The sequence below is a fragment of the Chenopodium quinoa genome, unplaced genomic scaffold, assembly GCF_001683475.1.
Source record: "Chenopodium quinoa cultivar QQ74 unplaced genomic scaffold, ASM168347v1, whole genome shotgun sequence".
Taxonomy (NCBI): Eukaryota; Viridiplantae; Streptophyta; class Magnoliopsida; order Caryophyllales; family Amaranthaceae; genus Chenopodium; species Chenopodium quinoa.
The window spans coordinates 1,218,823-1,238,055 of NW_018742244.1; the positions used below are offsets into that span (position 1 = coordinate 1,218,823).

General features: G+C 35.1%; 1 protein-coding gene and 1 long non-coding RNA gene across 3 annotated transcripts; both read right to left on the reverse strand.

The window, feature by feature from the left end:
• Positions 1–1,381: 1,381 nt before the first annotated feature.
• On the reverse strand, positions 1,382–3,816 carry LOC110739025. Its single transcript, XR_002514720.1, has 2 exons — positions 1,895–3,816; positions 1,382–1,664 (listed from the first exon to the last, which is right to left on the reverse strand). It is a non-coding gene; the product is annotated as an uncharacterized LOC110739025 (long non-coding RNA).
• Positions 3,817–6,748: 2,932 nt separating this feature from the next.
• On the reverse strand, positions 6,749–13,031 carry LOC110739032 (probable protein phosphatase 2C 60). Of its 2 annotated transcripts, none has more exons than XM_021919488.1 (5): positions 12,620–13,031; positions 11,641–12,257; positions 10,846–11,213; positions 8,609–8,845; positions 6,749–7,780 (listed from the first exon to the last, which is right to left on the reverse strand). In XM_021919488.1, exons 2-5 carry the CDS (start codon positions 11,957–11,959, stop codon positions 7,532–7,534), a joined length of 1,173 nt encoding a protein of 390 aa, XP_021775180.1. In that variant the 5' UTR covers positions 11,960–12,257; positions 12,620–13,031; the 3' UTR covers positions 6,749–7,531. The 2 variants fall into 2 exon arrangements, with proteins under 2 accessions (XP_021775180.1, XP_021775187.1); XM_021919495.1 differs by having other exon boundaries at positions 6,749–7,777; positions 12,620–13,014.
• Between the last annotated feature and the right edge of the window lie 6,202 nt (positions 13,032–19,233).

Here is a 19,233-nt window from a genome sequence, read left to right on the forward strand (position 1 = left end):
TCTTATATTTTTAAAGTTTTATGGTGTTACGTGTTAAGGCTAAGAGTTTAATTAGCTTAATTATTCTACGGTTTATAATCCTTAATCGGAAAAAAGTTAGCTTAGTTAAAATTATCTTGATGTTTCTATTCTCTTATAATTATTCTATTCAGACAAAGTCTGTATGTACTTAGGATTTATTTTCTTAATTTCACCTGCATTACTCATTTTTGTATAATTCAACCAAAAAAATCCTAAATGATAATCGCTACACTAGAATTAGCACTAAGTTTTTAGAGATTATAGGGTGAAGATGGGCGTTATGAATACGGAGTAATATACAAAATAAATAGTAAAACAATTATAGATAATGTAATTCAAATATAAAGTGTAATAGTTGTTTAAAAAAAAATAGTGTAGCGATTAATAAGAAACATTTGAAATTGTAAACAATGGCAATTGACGTAAATAAAGGGAGTATTATTACGTGTTCTTCAAGTATGATTGGGCTTCGCAAGATACTCCATAAAATTTTAAGATGTACTTGTTTGAACTTTAGACATTGCGATTTCACATATACTTGTATAGTTGTACGTGATGGCCTGATGGGTGGAAATGCATATTATTTATAATTTACATCTCTCAAATTCTATATGGACTTGTGAAAATTATCAGTAAAGTAATCAAATGACATGTATGAAATTATTCATAACTCCATTTAGATTCTGCAAAAAAGAAAATTCAACATTTCCTTATTGTTATGAACTTATGATATAGGATTGGATATTTATAACCACGGTGATTAGTTGGATATCCCAAAAAAAAAACACAAGGAGAGGATCTAGGGGCAAGCTTATTAGGAGCTGTAGCAGACAAATTAGGGAAACAGAGACAACCGAAAACCCGTAAATGGTCATAAGAGGGGTTTTTATGAAACAAAGCTTGTGTCGGGGTTAATTCCTTTAGAGATTTAGTAGGCAAAATATTGAGAAGATAAGTGGCCGTCTCTAGAGCATGTGACCAATAGGAAGGGGGCAATGAGGCATGGAACAAGAGAGTGTGGTTGATATTATTTATGGTCTGAATCATACGTTCGGCTTTCCCGTTTTGGGAGGACGTGTGGGGACAAGAGAATCTAAAGACCATACCATTATCAAGGCAAAATTTTTTGAATGGGTCATTGTCAAATTCGCGACCGTGATCGCATTGGAAAGATTTAACAGGACGTTCAAATTGAGTTTGCACATATTGTCTAAAGTGAAGAATGGATGGATAGGCTTGAGATTTATAGGCTAGGGGAATGGCCCACACATAATGAGTAAAATCATCAAGAAGCACTAAATAGTATTTATGACCATTAACACTTCTAATAGGAGATGTCCATAAATCAGCATGAATAATATCAAAAACAGAGAAAGTAGTATTATTTGAATCATAAAACGGAAGTCTAACATGTTTCCCTATCTGACATGAATTGCAAAAGGTGGAGTCATGCTCCTTATTACAAGTAATGAAATTATTGCTCCTAAGACTTAGAGAGGAAGGCCCAGGATGTCCAAACGATCATGCCACGGGGTAGCTGCAGTGAGAGTAGTGGCTAGGCAAGTGCTTGGTGAGCTTGAGGTGACAGGATAAAGGTCCCCGGTGCTATTGCATCTCGTTATTACCCTCCCCATGCGAAGGTCCTTCACAGAAAATCCATTAGGGTCAAATTCAATAGAAACCGAATTATCAGAAGTAAATTTACGGACTGAAATTAGATTTTTAATAATTTGAGGGGCTAGGAGGACATCTTTTAAATCAAGGGAATTATGGGGTAAAGTAGTTTGACCATAACCAGTAATTGAAATACGATGACCATTGCCAACTAAAATATGATTATTCGTGCTTAAATTAAAAAGGGGCAAGAGATTACCAGAATTATGTGTCATATGAGATGTAGCACCCAAGTCCATGTACCACCCATTATCCGGACTGGAAAGACCCATCAAAGAATATGCACTCCCGAACTCCGTGGGGGTCATAAGCAGGCCGTATTGGGGCTGACCGATAGCGTAGGCCTGCTGAGAATACAAACCGCGACCCGAACCAGGGTTGGGCCGAGCCTGATAGGCCCCATTAGTGGGGAAAGGCGCTGGAGGAATGGCCCAACCTTGAGGCTGCCAAAATTGTTGATGCTGATTGGGCCAGGGAGGCTGTTGGACCCACGGCTGCCCATTAGGAGTGGGTTGTTGGGGCCATGTCTGTGAAGGTTGTTGGCCTTGTTGTTGCGGACTCTGTTGCTGTCCAGAACCCCGACTAGTGTACCTCGGCCTTTTCCTTTACCCCGGCCTTTACCGCCGCCACCTCGTCCCTTGCCGCCGCCACCTGTACCCCGGCCAACCGACGACTGCTGCTGTGGTTGCTGCTGCCCGGAATTCGCAGAGAGTTCCGATTGTGCGACAAAGGAAGAAGGAGATGAATTGTGGTCGTTCGCTCGCCGAGATTCCTCAAGAAGTAGTCTCGATCTTGTTGTGTTGAACGAAGGTAGAGGATCGGTTTGCTGAATCATGGTAGCAACCGTATCAAAGTCGGTGCCTGTTGGGCCGGAAACAAGGCGGATTACTAGCTTTTGCTCCGTCACAGGTTGTTCGATGTTGGCTAACTAGTCAGCAAGGCTCTTAAGTTGTTGACAGTATGCCATAACGCTAGGGAAGTTGCTTAGATGAAGCGAATTGAATTGATTTTCAAGATAGACGCCCTTAGTGTTCTTGTTATCTTGAAAGATTTCTTTAACGGATCCCATAGTTGTTGAGCAGTCGATTTTGGGGCTAAAATCGTATTGAGAAGGTCGGTAGAGATCGTGCCATATATCCACTACTTGACAATAGCATCGAGGCGCTTCCACAAAGAGTCTGATACATCCGTCGGCCGTGAAATAGTTGAGTCTATGTGATCTAACACATTATACGCACAAGCATGATTCTCAAATAGCTCCACCCAATTGGAGTATTGTACTTTCTCATAGTCAAGAACAAGGGGTATGGCATTCTTTATGTTGCTCACTGCCAAGGCAGGGTGAAATTCCGTCGTAGTAGGTGGCGGAGGTGGCAGAGGAGGTGTTTCATTATCCTTGGCCATTTAAACTCAATGGAGCAGTGAACTGGAAACAAAAAGGAAAGGGAACTTAAAGGTAATCTGGAAAAAAAAAAGGAAAAAAAGAGAACAGAGGAAAAAAAAACCAAAGAGTTTGGAAAAACAAAATTGAGATCTAAAACCTAAGCTCTGATACCATGCTAGATTTCGGGAAAACTCCTTATATTGGAGTGTGTACCATTGAATAATATATATAGGGGTTTACAAGGGTCGTAATCCTATTATGATAAGGATATGAAGTATATCAAAAAAATATACAATATTATCCTAATCTGCGACAAATATTATCGTAAATATAATATCTATCAGTCATGCACTGGAATTTAGCATGAAAATATATTTACAATCCTTTTTCTTTAGCAATTTTTTTTCCCTTAAGGATTAATCCGCTACTCTATCCGTCCTTAAATTACATTCTTACTTTCCTTTATTATATGAGGAATAAATGCTGGAATTAGAAATGTAATTTAGGGACGGGGGAGTACAAATCTAAAGTTAATAATTTGAAAATTATTTACCATTCTCCTATATTACTTATTACGTTCTATAATTATAATGTCTACAAAGAAAAAAAAAAACATTTATAATTAAACGAAATACTCATGTTATTTCAAAAAAAAAAAAATACTCATGTTTGTGTCAGTATAATTGTCAAATCAAGCCCATACAACTGGGCCATTTGGTAAATGGTGGGTCGAAGAGTCTGATGAAACAGGCTCCACTCAAATGGGCGGTCCACAGAAAACTGCACCCATCCATTTGTAGACCCATTCATTTGTAGCCTTCTAGGTTTAGAATATGGGAAGTAGGTTCACTGGTGGTTAGCCATCTTACACGGAGTATGATATACTTTGTAGCATTGTAGGAAGTTAGGGTAGCGGGCCTAGCGGTTAGCTCTACAACTTTGATTATAAACGATGATAATGGTAATGACTTTATAAGTAACTTTGTAGAAAAAGATTTCATGTCAATTTATATACTCCGTAGTATACTAGTCTCTCCTCAAAAACCTCATTTTCTTCCAAATTTTTATAATCAATTTAGGGGTGGTATTGTGTGATAATGAATATTTGTGGGGCGAAAAAAATTCATGTTCTAGCTAGTAAGAGTTCCGTTAACTAATTGACATAGTAATGACCTTCATTGCTAGATTATGTACAAATTCGCTACCATTACCACAATTTATACTCTAATTGTTAACCAAACGTGCCGTCAGGTGTAGCCGTGTAGGTGTAAGGCTAGGGCCATTCTCACTGAGGTTATTATAGGAGGATTTCCCTAAACCTTCCCTTTTCTAATAGGATGAGTTAAAAAAAAAAAACCTGCTTTCTCAATAAGTGATGTTTCTCTTCATTATTTCAATGGGCCTTCCTATTAAAGAAAAAAAAATCAGTATAATAAATGAAGTGTCAGAAAGTGTAACCCTTTTGGGGTAATGATGTTGATCAAAATAGCTGAGACTTGAATCAAGTTTTTCAATGTTTACTTGATCACAAACTCACTCAGCAATCAGAACAAGCTATTGTCATATTGTGTAGACGAGCAGTACTAACTGGTGAAGAGCAAAAGGTTTGAGAATTGAATCTGATACCAGGGCGACGAGGTCTAAACTTGTAATAGGGCTCCTTAACTTCAAACGGAAGCTCGATCTTGCTCACCCCGAGACAGTAGATACACCTGCTTAGTCTTCTTGATAGAGCTGTAGCGTCTGAAGGTGGTCACAAGCTCAGGACTCAAAAGGCAAGCTGATTAAGGCTTAAGCTGTTTTTTGCCTTTAGGCTCTACAAGTTGCTATTCCTTGTATGAATCAGGTGAGGCTGGATTGGTTCAGTTCACAGCTAACTGAGTTTTTGCAACCCAACTCAACCCATTAAGAGGGTGTTTGGTTCACATAATTAAGGTATAAGGTATGGGTTTAGAATGGTTTAAATCAATACCTTATGTTTGTTTTATAATTTTATGAGTTTTAAACCCATACCCCAAACCCCAAGGTATGGGGTTTAGAAACCTTGGGGGGGAGGTGGGTTTGGCAGTTTGACTCATTCCCGACATTAAATAAAGGAAAAATTGATGGGAATAATCCCACCTTTTGAGCGTCGGAGATTAATAATCCCACCTTTGGGATATTTTTAAATAATCCCACCTTTGTACCTAATCCACTCCTAACAGTCCCAACCGGTCATGTGACTTGTTATTACAAGTTACCAGACACGTGTTGGTCTGCGATTGGTCGAAAAAAATAAAATAAAATAAAATTTATTTTTTTAAAAAAACAAATTTTTTAGGAAAAAAAATAATTGAATAATTAAAAAAAACCACCCACCATCCCCGACCAGGCAACCACCCTCCCCGCCACCTGATCCCGCCATCATTGCCGCCAAAGTGCCTTGCCCCATGACGCCGACCGCCCAGATCAACTCCCCTGGCGCCGACGCCCCCTCTCCTCCTCCCTCGAACCACCAGCTTCCCTTCCACCGTCACGAAAACCCTTGAAAACCAACCATCCCACAATTCTCGATTTCCAGCCTCCTTTCTCCCCCCTGATCCCGGCTCCCCTCCTTTTCCCCCGTTTCGATCCTCTCCCCCCTTCCTCCGTCCCTATCCCGACCTCCCTCCTCTTTCCCCCACCTCGATTTAGTCAATTTGGTGGGATTTTCGACTTATTGAAGGTGGAATTGGGTTTGGTGGATTTTTGATTTTTCAAAGGTGGTTTCGGGTCTGGGGGGCGTGGTTTCTGGCTGGGGTTAGGTTGGTTTTGGGGTTAGGTTGGCTGGGGTGGGTTGCGGTGGTTTCGCGTTTGGGTGGTGGTGGTTTCGCGCCTGGGTGGTAGTGGTTTCGGGTTGCAGTGGTTTCGCGTCTGGGTGGCTGTGGTTTCTGGTCTAGGTTTGGATGGTGGTGGCCTGGTGGGGATGGCGTGGCTGTGGTGTTGGTTTTCTTTCTTTTTTTTTTTTGTTTTTTTTTGTTTTTACTTTTTAATTATTTTTACTTTTAATTTTGGACAAATCAAATTGTGACATGTGTAAAATAAACTTTAAAAAAAAATTACCTCTTCAACTGGTTACTAGTCACCCGGGACTGTTAGGAGCGGATAAGGTACAAAGGTGGGATTATTTAAAAATATCCCAAAGGTGGGATTATTAATCTTCGACGCTCAAAAGGTGGGATTTATTCCCATCAATTTTTCCTTAAATAAAAGAGAAACATTGCATTTTATAATCATACCAAACATATGGTATTAAGAATCAAGTTCCAAACTCATACCACTATGGTTTCATTCCTGATTCCAACCCCATACCAGTTTGCGAACCAAACGCCTCCTAAAGTTTTCCTAATTCTGCAATTGTTTTCACATTATTGGCCTGAACCCATAAAAACAGCATGACAATTTCACCCAACAAGTATAGTCCTCGTCTAATCCGTTTCAAGTCTAGTCGAACCAGACGAGGTGAGTTAGAGCCTACATTGACTGGTTCACCAACATGCTTCGGACATATTTTGATTTAGATTAAAAGAGAACTTATACCCATATAGCTAGAAAGGTCATCACGAACAATGGACACGTCCCATGCTAAGACTGAGCCCGATGGAAAACAAAAGGCAATACCACAAGTCCACAACCACAATGCTATATAAATTAATTCACCAAGGCATCAACATTCAACATAACAGGTAAATGGCAAGATATATACAAGTATACAACCCTATCCTTAAACCAGATGGACAGCTGAAATAGCAAACATCATCGTTCAACAAGTTAACAGCCAATTTATACTTCGTATATTACAAGTTCCTCCAAGGAAAAAAAATTCAAAAGGGTCCAGCCTAAAGCCAATGTCCTAGTGCCTACCTTAAAGACAGTTTATGCAATAAAAGCGAAGAAACTATCCAAACCCATATCTACAAACCCCAAGTGGGGAGCAAATTAACTCCAAATCTGAACCAAAGGAGGAGAATCACAAATTCGTGCTACGCTGAAGAAGCTTAAAGCCCCTTTCAGTTAGCATCTTAGCTAAAAGTTTCTTAAGATGTTCAGACTGAAGAGTATAGCCAAAATGGCCCCTTTTTCTTTCCCTTTCTTTTTATACAATGGGCCTAAAAGCACCCTTCGGATATATTAAGTAAATATTAATAGAATTAAACAAATAGATAGAGTAAAAGTGGAAAATCCTCGGAAACAAAGATACTAGTCAATATGAGGAATTTAACTACCATAACCATCACCTGAGGTATTCTGATTTCCAGATAACACTGTTCTCGATTCCACGACAGACCTTTAAAATCCACTGTCAGTTCCAAGTTAAAAGTAGCTACGGCATACATCATGAGAACATGTTATAGTACCCTCTGCTTTTGCCTCTCCCCTTCTTAAAAAACGCACCTGATTTTCTGAAAGCCATGTAGCATGACAAGTGACCATCTATGAGGGTGCTAGAGTATTCGAAGGCAAGGTAATCCCACCTCCTCTAATTGATACTTGTGGACCCTTAGATCCACTCGTAGCCCGACTCACGAGATTTGAGTCGAGGAACACCACAACCACAGTGATGTCATCATGGAAATGACGGCGAACCCCACGGTCAATTTTCTTCAGGTCCGAATATCTCATTTCTCGCTTCTTAGCCGCTTCTTGAAGTGCAGTTTTAACCAGTCTCTTAGCACTTCCCTGCTAAAACATAAGGTAATAGATTAGATATGCATGTGATAGTAAGATAAACCCAAGACAAAGAAAACAGTTTTAATACAAAAAACAATACTATATTGTATTGAAAATATGAAACTAAAGCTAAGCCGAAGAAAAAGGAAATTAGAACCAAAACACATTATCTTTCCTCCACATTTTTTTTTTTTTTTTTTGAGGGAAGTCAGGCTAGACATTTTATTCATTAAGCATCAAAGAGTCTGATAGTACATACGGAGAGATATCACTAGGGTAATGATTCTCCCAAACTTGTTCTACCCCAAAAGGAACTAGCCTAGCAAGATGATGGGCGACAAAGTTCCCATCTCTCAACACATGAGACAAAGTAATAGACTTAAAACAGGAACCTAGAAACATGATCTTTCCTCCACATTATTGTGCATGAATAGGTGTTTTTTTAACCCAAACAAGAGATGTGAAAGCAGTTTGAGACATCGAATCAAGAAATTGTGAATAACTAAGAAGCGGGAGAAGAATTCAGTGACAGATGCACAGCTCAACAACAGAAGCACATATAACTGACCTCATAAAAGATTAAAAGGTAAAGCTGTGCTTAGACAGCTACTTATAACAGAGTACTAAGCAAATCTACATATTAGACATTTCTCAGGGCGCAGAAGCATAAAATCAAACTAGAATTTAAAAAAAAAAAAAAAAAAAGAAGAAGAAGAAGAAAGAACATTTCAAAATTTGACTAAGTTTAACAATGCAAAAGAGGATATTCTAGATCTACTAAGTACTATGTATGCCACGTAACAGAATAAAAGCTACTGATCAGTACTAATCAAATCTTACATTACGTGGATTATTTTGGACAGTATCAACAGCTTCTTGATTGCTAAGGTGCTCCCACAGTCCATCAGAAGCAAATATTACAAACTGATCATGTGGCTGCAGTTCATGAGCTATAATTGATGGGTCTGCGCTCAATATTGGTCTTTTGATAGGTTCTCTGAGTCGGAATTTAGCAAATAGAGGTTCTCTATTGAACTCAGCCTTCTTAAGATATACATCTCCGATAGATCTAGAAACCTGCAGTAGCGAACTCATTAATGTTAAGCACATTTTTTTCCATTGGGATAAAACATGAAATGGATGCATGGAACAAATTACAAAATTACAAATGTATCAACCCTCACTCTACTCATCTTAAGTTGAAATAAATCCAGCTTCTCAAAATCAACTAAAACATTGATACAGTAAATTCAAAATCAGATCTTTTGACCAGCCAAAACTACTAAACACCATTTACAAAACAAAATCCACGGGAAAAACATTTTGTGGCTTTGTGCTTGCCAAAATGCATAATGCACTTCAAAATGGGATCCACAGTTTTCCCTAACTTTTGGAAGTTTTCTGGTATCGAGGTCCAGTGTAAAAGGACGCCATAATGCTCATAATTCCACGTCATATACAACTTAAAGACAGAAACTTTTTAATTTCTACAGTAGGAAAAGGTATAAACTTGTAGAGCCAATTTGAATGTCAATACCAGAGGAAAACCTAAATTGTAGCCTATTCATAAGGGACATCCACAACTTGCAGCCAAAACTCAAGTGCAGTAATTATTCCAAAGTATGTCGTATTTTGACTCTAGTCTCTATGATTAGCCTCACCCATGAAATTCAATATTCCGAGATGAATAAACTTGCACCGTTAATTAATCCTATACATAAAATCACATTTACTGCAGTGAAGCAGCATAAAAGTTGGAGTAATAAAATCCATAACTTCGTATGCTAAAGCAAGATACAAACCCAACATTTTCTTTCAATTGAAGCAGCTAAAATCCTAACACTTAACATCAATAATTTACTAAGATTATGTAATAATCACTTTAGAGTTGCATCTAAAAGCTGCAAGCCTGAAACACCACAAGAGATATGTCTTGCTATCCAAAAGTTGGTCTAACTTATGGGGTCTACAACCACTTTCACATACAATTTTGAATCAATGAGAAGTCAAGAAAAAATTTTCTATTGTAGGGCCCATTTACCCATAACCTTGCAAAATTCTTACAGTCGGGTTATTGTGTTAATTATATGAAAAAGGGGGGCAATCATCCTATATAAAATTCAAGCATTATCAACCGCACTATATTACAACACAACCTATATTACATTAGACCAATTACTATGGAACAATAGAAGTACCTTTTAATAACAAAAACCGCCAACCCACCACAAATGGTTTATGAGTAGAGAAATATTCATTCAGTAGTATGCCTAAACAATTTCCCTCAGTCCCAGAACCATTATACGATTTTTAATTTAGTTAGTCTGAAACTGTTGTCCTATTTAGTAAAAGAATGCCAGTTTGCCGAATTAATATTTTTCCTCATTACCATCAAACCATTGTTCCATAGCCTAATTGGTTAAATCTCCAATATTAGTTAATTACAATTCGCATTCATTAAAAGCAAAAAACAGACAATTATGTGGGACAGAGTGATTAATGAAGGATACAATACAGGACAGTCAAAACAAAGTTGGGCTGACATTGAAATTGACAATACAGTTCAGAATTTATCTTATGGGATTGAGCATACCGGAAGAAACTACATCACAAACAGAAATAAGATTTTATCCAAACACTGGTGAAATCTTAGGAGGGTAGAAATCACAAAAACATTGGATTGGTCCTCAGTTTCAGAGCAGTAGTTAATTCTTTTTGTATCCTAGTGACAATCTAATGGCAAGAAGCAGGAGCAAAAATGAGATAAGGAAAACTTGAAGAGATCAATAGTCCTTTAAGAGACAACTGAAGAAGCTTTAAGATAACTAACCATTGCACATAGCTATCAAACTAAACTAAATTACACTAGACCCCATTCACACTCCCATATCAAGCAACTTATCAGCTACTCCTTCCAGTGGTTGCATAAACAGGATTTTCAGCGCAGTCTAGTGATACCATAGGTTTAGCTTACTTGAAATTATATGAGGATAATTGACAACAGGGAGTTAATCGAGTTGAAGTAGCACAATAACCCATACGATGCAAGTAACAACAATTCTGGACACAAATTATACCTGTATAAGGCCCTTTACACGCCAAACATTGTGCTTTAACACAACAATATGTGAATCATCAGGATGCATAGACTGCAGCTCCTGTCTCACAGCCTCTAAACATGCATTGTGCTCTGTTGAGAGCTGGACTGCAAGAACTTCTCCTGTTGCCTTGACAAGTCTCCCTAAAACAGCTCGAGAATCACCAAGATTTGCGATATAAAGAGTACCATTACATATCACTCCTACTAAGCAACATGATCCAACAGCTGCAATTTGGGGTTTCATTGGCCATTGCCTAGTAACAACAGATAAAAATCCTTCTTCTGTTGCTTGAACTGCCTTCCGAATTACATCAGCAGATATGCACTGGTGTTCAGTAGCAAATCCTGCAAAATAATTGATATAATTTACTCGGGTGAACTTAATGCCCAAACTCATAATTTATAGGCCATTGCATACAAACAGGATCTTAACAAGAATATTGACAATTTATTTGGTTTCCTATTCTTTTAACAAGACATAATGGAAAAATTTATACATACATCCAGTTTCAAAGAAAACAACAAAAGAAACAAAAATTTAATTTAGAGGAAATCTGACAGGGGATGGTCTTTGGAGTCAAGTAATTTGATAAAGCAAAATTCATAACTTTCAAAAGAATCTTTCTTATCCAAACTTAGAGGAACTTCCAACAAGATTAGCAGTGGGTAATAGTGATTGGAATAAAGAGAGTACAACAATTGATCCCCATGTCCGTACAAAAAAATAAGGAAATCGTTGTTCCAAATTCGAAAGCAGTTTGAAGAAACTTACTGCGGAGATGACGAAAGAGGTGATCATTGACATAACGGGAAGTCTCCGGGCCACCATGCCCATCATAGACGCCCACAAAAGTACCAAAGGGACCAGAATCAAGTGTGCTCAAGCTGCCTGATTCAAGTTGACTTTGATCCTCAAGCAAACTATTGGCTTGCACAACAGCCATTGAGAAGTCACCATTAACATGCTGCCCAATATCCTTGTACCATAGTAACCCTTCTTGACGCCCAATCGAATCCGAACCCGCGTGGATTGAAGGATCCGAAACTGGCCACAAACAGGCCCTCAGAAAATTCATGAACCCTGATAGCATACCTCATCTCAACCAAACCACCCTCCTAATTCCCCACATTTCATATGGGACACTTAAAAACAACTTTTTTCACCCAACAATATTACACCCTCCCTTTTTTCCACCTAAAAATTTCAACTCCACCCTTCTTACAATTTGCAAATCACCACTAAGAAAATCCAAACACACCCTAAATTCTACAATATTGACATATATATTGATCAATACGTCTAACAGATCATATTCCAGTCTAATTTAGTCTCAAATTTTCGATTTGATTTGATTCGATTCGAGCTCCGAAACCCAGTTATAATTCTCCCTGAAACATAATAATCAACCTATTAACAAAGCTTCTAACATGAAAGATAAACAAAAACAAAATCAATTTCAATAAGAACAGTTGCAAAGAGGTAATAAACTCCAACTTTTTCTCTCTCCAAATTTTTAGGCCACAAATAGTGCTTTGAAGCTATAATATCATGGATAAACCCACAGGCCACAACAAAGGAAGTTTCACAAAGAAGAAATTAAAGACAAAGATGACATAATTCCAAATTTTAACTCAATACCCACAAAGTCACAAACACTTCAATTACTATCAACCAACAAATCATCAATTAAAAAAAAAAAATCAAAACCAAGATTTAAAACAAATTATTAAAAAAAAAAAAAAAAACTGACCTTATAATTGGGGGACTCCCACTCTTTGGAGGGGTACCCAGAAGCTGAGCAAAGATCCAGAAAAAAGAGAAAAACAAACAAATACTACTTGTGGCTGCAAATACTTTCAGATCTAAAGATCCATCAAAATCAAAACCAGTAAAAATTGCAGAAAGATTGTAATTTTATTTTTTTTGGGTACTTTTTTTTTTAATAAATTGAGCTTTGTTTGGTATGAGTAGTTGGAAGAAAGTGATGAGACTGAAGAAGAGAATGAAAATGAGGTATCAGCATTTCCAGAAAAGAGGTGAATTGAATTGAATTTTGTTTAAGTTTTTTTTTTTGAAGGGGAGTTGGGGTTGGGTTGGAGGGGTCTTCTTAGCAGACAGACCCCATTAAAAACCAACAATGGAGAGCTTCAAGCCAGCAAAGCATAGGACCAACTATGGGCTCCACTTCCCACTTGAAATAAGCTTATTTTAACACAAATTATACTCGCTTTGTCCAGAATTAATTGTCACATTTTAACTAATTTTTGTACTAACATTTTCTCGGATCAAATAGCATAATTAAATGAGCTTAAAAAAAAGAGTAATTTCTCTTGTAATTTATATTAACATGGCCCAAAAAAATGTTAATTGTCACAATCTATCTATACTAATATATTAAAAGGCGTTTCTAACAACGTCCATGTGTCACTTAAGCTCCCCTCACTACGCCATGTCAACAATTCAAGTACTCATAACGCCACGTGGCTCTTTCTTCCATTGATTTTCATTACATGTCATACACTCATAATAATTATATATATATATATATATATATATCCAATTTGAACTCGCAACTTGTAATTCAAGAACTAAATGTCTTATCACCAAGCTATGTAATTCTTTATGTAATCTTTTGAATACAAAATATTAATATGTAGTAAATGACAATATGAATAACAAATTTAATTACAAGAAAAAAAATCATACATTACAATGTATATTAATGATCAGTTACTTTCCTGTAATAACCCGGGGCATCGCCTGGACCCAAAAACTAGTTATGTTTTAAAACCATGTCTAACACTTAAATTTTTAAATTATAACTATTGTTTTAAAAGCTAGTTGACTTGGACAATTATACCCCTAAACTTATTTACATTATCAAGAACTAAATTTATAATTTAATGTTAAATCGAAATAATTTTTTAATATGGCTAGCTATGGTGCACATCGCACGAGTTTGCTGCCCTAGTAAAAGTTAAAATATTAAACAACTTATAAACATTAATTTCTTTTGGTATTTAGAGAGCCACAATAGTAGGGATGAGAATCGATCCCATGACCTCCTATAATCGGGGGAGGAAGCTCTAATCACTTAAACTTATAAACATTAATGAAATACAATGATGTATGATGTAAAATGATAGATTACACTATTTAATGATTAAAATTAATAACCATTCCTTGGGATTGCATATATCAAACTCTATCTTTCAAACTTTTTATAAACAAATATGAAGGTATTATATTTGACAGCAAAAATTATAAAGATTATTAATATTATATTAATGTAACAATGAAATAGGAAGGGAAGAGTCAATGAAGGTTCATTCGGTCCCTTGGTTCCCTTTTAGTTTTCTTATTTAAGATTATAAAAATCAAAGAAAAGAGTTGGCTTTTCAAGGTTAGCATTAAGCAGAAGGAAGTTTCAGTGGATAATGGTAAAGTTTTGATGATAGCAAAAAAAAAATTGAGGTTTGGTAGTACAGTAGAAGTAATGTTCATAAATGAACAGTTGGGAAGGCGGTGATTGAAAACTCTTTTCTTTTCTGTTTTTATCTGGGGGAGTTCAAATATTAAATTACGATTGCTATTTTAAAAGAGAAATACTTATATTTCGTAGTATTTATTAGATTAAATTACTCGTAGAATACGGAGTAGAAGATATATCCACCTCTAGAATTTGAGATAACAGTAGTTGAGGAGTAATTGTTTTAATTTTGGTGACTTTTATGCCTCAAGATACGGAGTACTCCGTAGTTGTTTTATCTTGTAGCAAGCCTTGGACTTTTGCTTTTTAATATTTTGGACTTCATCATCATGTTATGCTTAACTTTTGATTAGATTACTAAACAAGTCCACATTCATTTCTTCAATTTTGGTAAGACTTGTGTTAAAGTTTCTCTTTATTGTTCAAAGAATCAAAGTATGCTTAAATTGATGTCCACTTTTAGGCGTTATTATAGAGCATAGTCGGTTGAAAATCTACTACTTATAGGATTGGATTTGGGCATGACAAATTGACAATCTCATCATAAGCATTTAGTAATTAGTATATAATAGTTGCACAAACAAGTTAACTAAGAATACTTTTTTTTTTTTTTTTTTTTTGACAATAGAACTAAGAATACTTATGATTATCCATATATAGTTAAAAAAAAATTACAAAATCTAGTACCACATGCCTTGTTATTATTTAATATAGCTAGCAGTTAATTGATAAAAGCATTAGATTACTCGGGTTTTTAAAGTACGTTATTAAGTAAACAGAATTTTATCTCATGTACGTACTTTCGTATTGAATTCAAAACTTTAATCAACTAAGCTAATCTACGGTGAAAGTAAATTCGTACATCATTTAAACAATGAAACAATAGGTGCTTCAATTCGCTTAAGAATTTATTATTAAAGGTTAAGATTTGAAAATGAGGTAGTGATGAATAATAATGCATGAAGGTAAGAAAGACATGGTACGTAGGGACTAGATAGGGAGCAGTACAGTAGTAGAAGAGGACATAAAACTCTCCAATTCCTAGGTACCAACCAACCTCTCTTACTCTCAAAACCAGCTCATTCTGAGCTTTTCTGTTGCTTTTTTTGGGAGCTTTTTTTGGACCGCCGACCTTTCAATTCAATTTTTTTCCCTACTACTTCTAACAATAAGTTCGAGCTTCTTGAGTTGACCTCTCAATTAATTTTAGTTTCCACCATATTGGCTTAGTTTGACATGTGTCCCTGAGAATGTAGTTGTTAGCTATTGACTGTGCGATAAATTACTACCTCTGTTTCTTATTATGTTTAACAAAGAAGTATTATTTGTGAGACATAAAATATTTCTTTATTACACATAATAAGAAACGAAGGTAGTATTAGTAATCAATACGAAGTAAAAGGGAATAGAGATGAAGAAAATCAAGTATGACCACTTTTATTAGCTAGTCAAACAGACACTCTAGCCTCTAGCATTTACATTCACGTGAGCTCGATTTGTTTATCTTGCCCCAAATTGTGTTATTATGCATGCATTTCGTAGCTACCACATTGCCTGCTTAAACTATTTTACATTGTAGAAGTGTTAATCTAACAAGTTTGATATTCGTTGTTAAAGAAAGGTAATAAACACCCTTAGCTTGTTCCAAATATTGTTATGTTCATCATTTTAAAAAGTTTTACAAATTAAATATTGCAATATTTTTGTCTAAAAAACTTAATTAATTATCCTGTTTTCATTATAATGTAATATTTTTAGAACGGAGAAAGCAATATGGATCGGAGTATGATTTACGTTCTCATATCACATGAACGACATTACAGCACCCCTTGTTTCGCATTGTCATTCAATCAAAAGGCGGTACTATAGAATAATCGAATTGCCTTATATAGTTCTGCCATTTTTGTAAATGCTATTTATATACGTAGGTCTTCCCATTTAATCGGCTTAAACTAAACTAGTTAACAAGGAATTTACATAACTCTCTTTATCACCTAATTGATTGTCCCCTCCCTTTTGTAGGTTATATTTTTATTAACATATGCATGCACATGGAATTTATAGATTATAATAATACTATATCTTGCTAGGAAGTTATAGACAGTTGAGAATGAGTTGTAAATCTCTGATTTAAAAAGGAAAAAAGGTTTAATTCGAAACATATGATTAAGGTTGAGTATGGCACTTTATATTTTAAGTATTTTTTAACTACTTCAACATAGGGTTGTACCTAAAAAACGACCAAAAAGAATATTAATGAATTGTATTACTTTGTATTTATTAGTATGAATAATATGTGCGCTTTAAATATTCTTTCTAAAATTAAACGGATCTTTTAAGCAAAATTACAATACTATCACCTGTATCGTGACATTGGGCTTATGATAATTAAAGTAAATCGACTCAACTTTTGATAAGTACAAATGTACAATATATAATTTACACTATCGACCTTAGCTTGGTCTTCTGATCTATTAGGGCTCATAAAAGCCTGATGGGTCCAGAGGTTTAATTAATTGTGTCTTTAGTTGACTAGTGATGAAATTGATTATTGGTTAATTAATCCATATATATTTAACCAATTAATTTATTTTCTATATCCATGAATCTATAGTTTCTAAAATAGTCCGACGATGACTTGAGAAATAACAATCAGATTGTGACCTTTGCTCATTTACTTGCTTGAATTGTAATACAACCTGCAATATTTGAGGAGTTAGGGTCATAATCACTAATCAGTGTTGAATATTATTATGCATGAGTTAAACTTTTTCAGGTTTTTATCGTGCATAGAGTGGACTGCGACCTTGGACCAAACCTACAATTTAAAGAGCCGACTTCTGAGAAAATCTATACAATTTCACAAAGTTTTGTCACCTCGAGTCCACCCATCCAATACATATAATTTCAAACATTGATACGTCTAATGTAATAACAAATACTTTTTCAAAAGTTTATGTAAAATGTCCAAAGTTTTATATTTAAATTTTAAAAGCCGCGATTCCATCGCGAGTTCCCATAAATTTTAATTGGATTTTTGTCATAAAATTGACCCTGATTTTTTAATCCTAAGTAGCCCGGCCTTGTTCATAGAATGCAACTACACTGAATCACTAAATAAGCAAGTATACGTTTTCTAAACTATTTTTTGTTGAATTCAATAATGCTTCACAATCGAATTTATTACTCTGTATTTTATTTTTATGTAATCTGGATTCTTTTGTTGAATCTAATTTTGTATGCTAGCTTATATTTGAATCAAATTTATGTCATTGAAACAAATTAAAAATTATTTACTTCCTTACATAAATCTAATTCAAAGTTTTAACATCTTGTATGTTAGAATAATAGTGCTCCTTATTTTCATAAGCCAGGAGTTCTTCCATCTATCCTATCCTAAAAGTATGTTCCATTGAATATTCTTAAAACATTAATTGATCGACACGTATGCAATTTAATATTTTACTTAATAATCAACTTCAGCCGACCATATATTAAACTCGTATCAATGCAAATATACTTCAAAGCATATATCTAGAAATGAAGGGGTTTTTTTTAAAATTTTAATTTATTTTTATTTTATAAGAACAAATATTACTACGAAATTGAACTATTCAACTAGGGTTCGTTGTAGACTTGTAGTGGATGATAATTGACAAACTGATTTAGTTAGTTAAGATTTTAAGGGAAAATAATCAAGACTTGATATGAATCTCGTCTACACCATTTACGTAAGTCTTTCTACACTAAACAAATTAAAAAATTTAGGGTAACTGCGGTTGTACATAGAGTGTGATAAAACAATAATTCCCCTCGAGTTAAAATGCGTGGGGGTGACAAGACTCTTGTACCTAACAGGCTAACATAAAGTTGAGCAGTAAGCACGAATGGCAAAGAGCATCTCTGAAACTTGTGTTGGATTCATTCAACAAGAGTACGATGAGTACTACATTTGGTGAAAAATAATGCATTTTTTTGGAGATTTTCATCTCTTTTATTTATCTGATTGGGACATTTTATAGTATTTATTTATTTATTTATTAACCAGTACAACATGTACATATAAAAAAATAAGGTTTCAATTCTAAATGTGAACCATAGTTTCCTTATCTTTTTGGTTAGACACACTATGATTTATCCAATTGTCCTTATTTAGGGATTGGGGTTCGATTTCTCATAGGGACGGACATACTCTAGTAATTGGACGGTCTAATTAGTATTGTGTTGCATTATTTGAAGGTGCGGGGATGAAGGTGTTGGATGTTTACGTTCTAGTTAAATATATAAAATCAATAAATTATTTTCAGCAATAGTGTCACTATAAATTGACTAGAACGCACGAAGTACTTGTAAAAAAATCTTGATTGAACGCACGAAGTACTTGTAAAAAAATCTTGATTGAACACACGAAGTACAAATTGTTTATTGATTTTGCATGGATAATATATAGTTGGTTATACATCCTTATCTATGATTGAGTAACTTTATTAATTATTGACAATTAGAGTTAACACAAATATGTGATCTACATTAATTTGAAGCTATTCAAGCTAATTACAAAACTGATTATCAATGATAACTTCAAGTAGTACTTCAATTTGATCTTTGCAATCTTAATCCAATATATATAATGACGTCGTACGATAATTCATTATTCATTGAAAAGTATAAATGCTAAGAATTAATTGATATTGTTTTTCCAATATGTGACAACTAGGTAAATTTCTAATACAAAAGTATAGAGAAGTTTGTTTAATACTTTTTGTTTCTAATCCAAAACCTAAATAACACCATTGCTAATAATTTACCTTTTTATGATATCATTTTTTTTTCCCGTTTTGTTTTGATTTCAAGTGAATTCTAAGTTCCTTTAA

What these genes read in the sequence shown, in the direction of transcription:
- LOC110739032 (XM_021919488.1), bottom strand. Translation starts at nt 11,959, where the DNA reads ATGCTATCAGGGTTCATGAATTTTCTGAGGGCCTGTTTGTGGCCAGTT. An exon ending in CCTCTTTCGTCATCTCCGCA is followed by an intron (nt 11,214 to 11,640) that starts GTAAGTTTCTTC and finishes ATTATTTTGCAG; the next exon opens with GATTTGCTACTGAACACCAG. An exon ending in TCCAAAATAATCCACGTAAT is followed by an intron (nt 7,781 to 8,608) that starts GTAAGATTTGAT and finishes CTTATGTTTTAG; the next exon opens with CAGGGAAGTGCTAAGAGACT.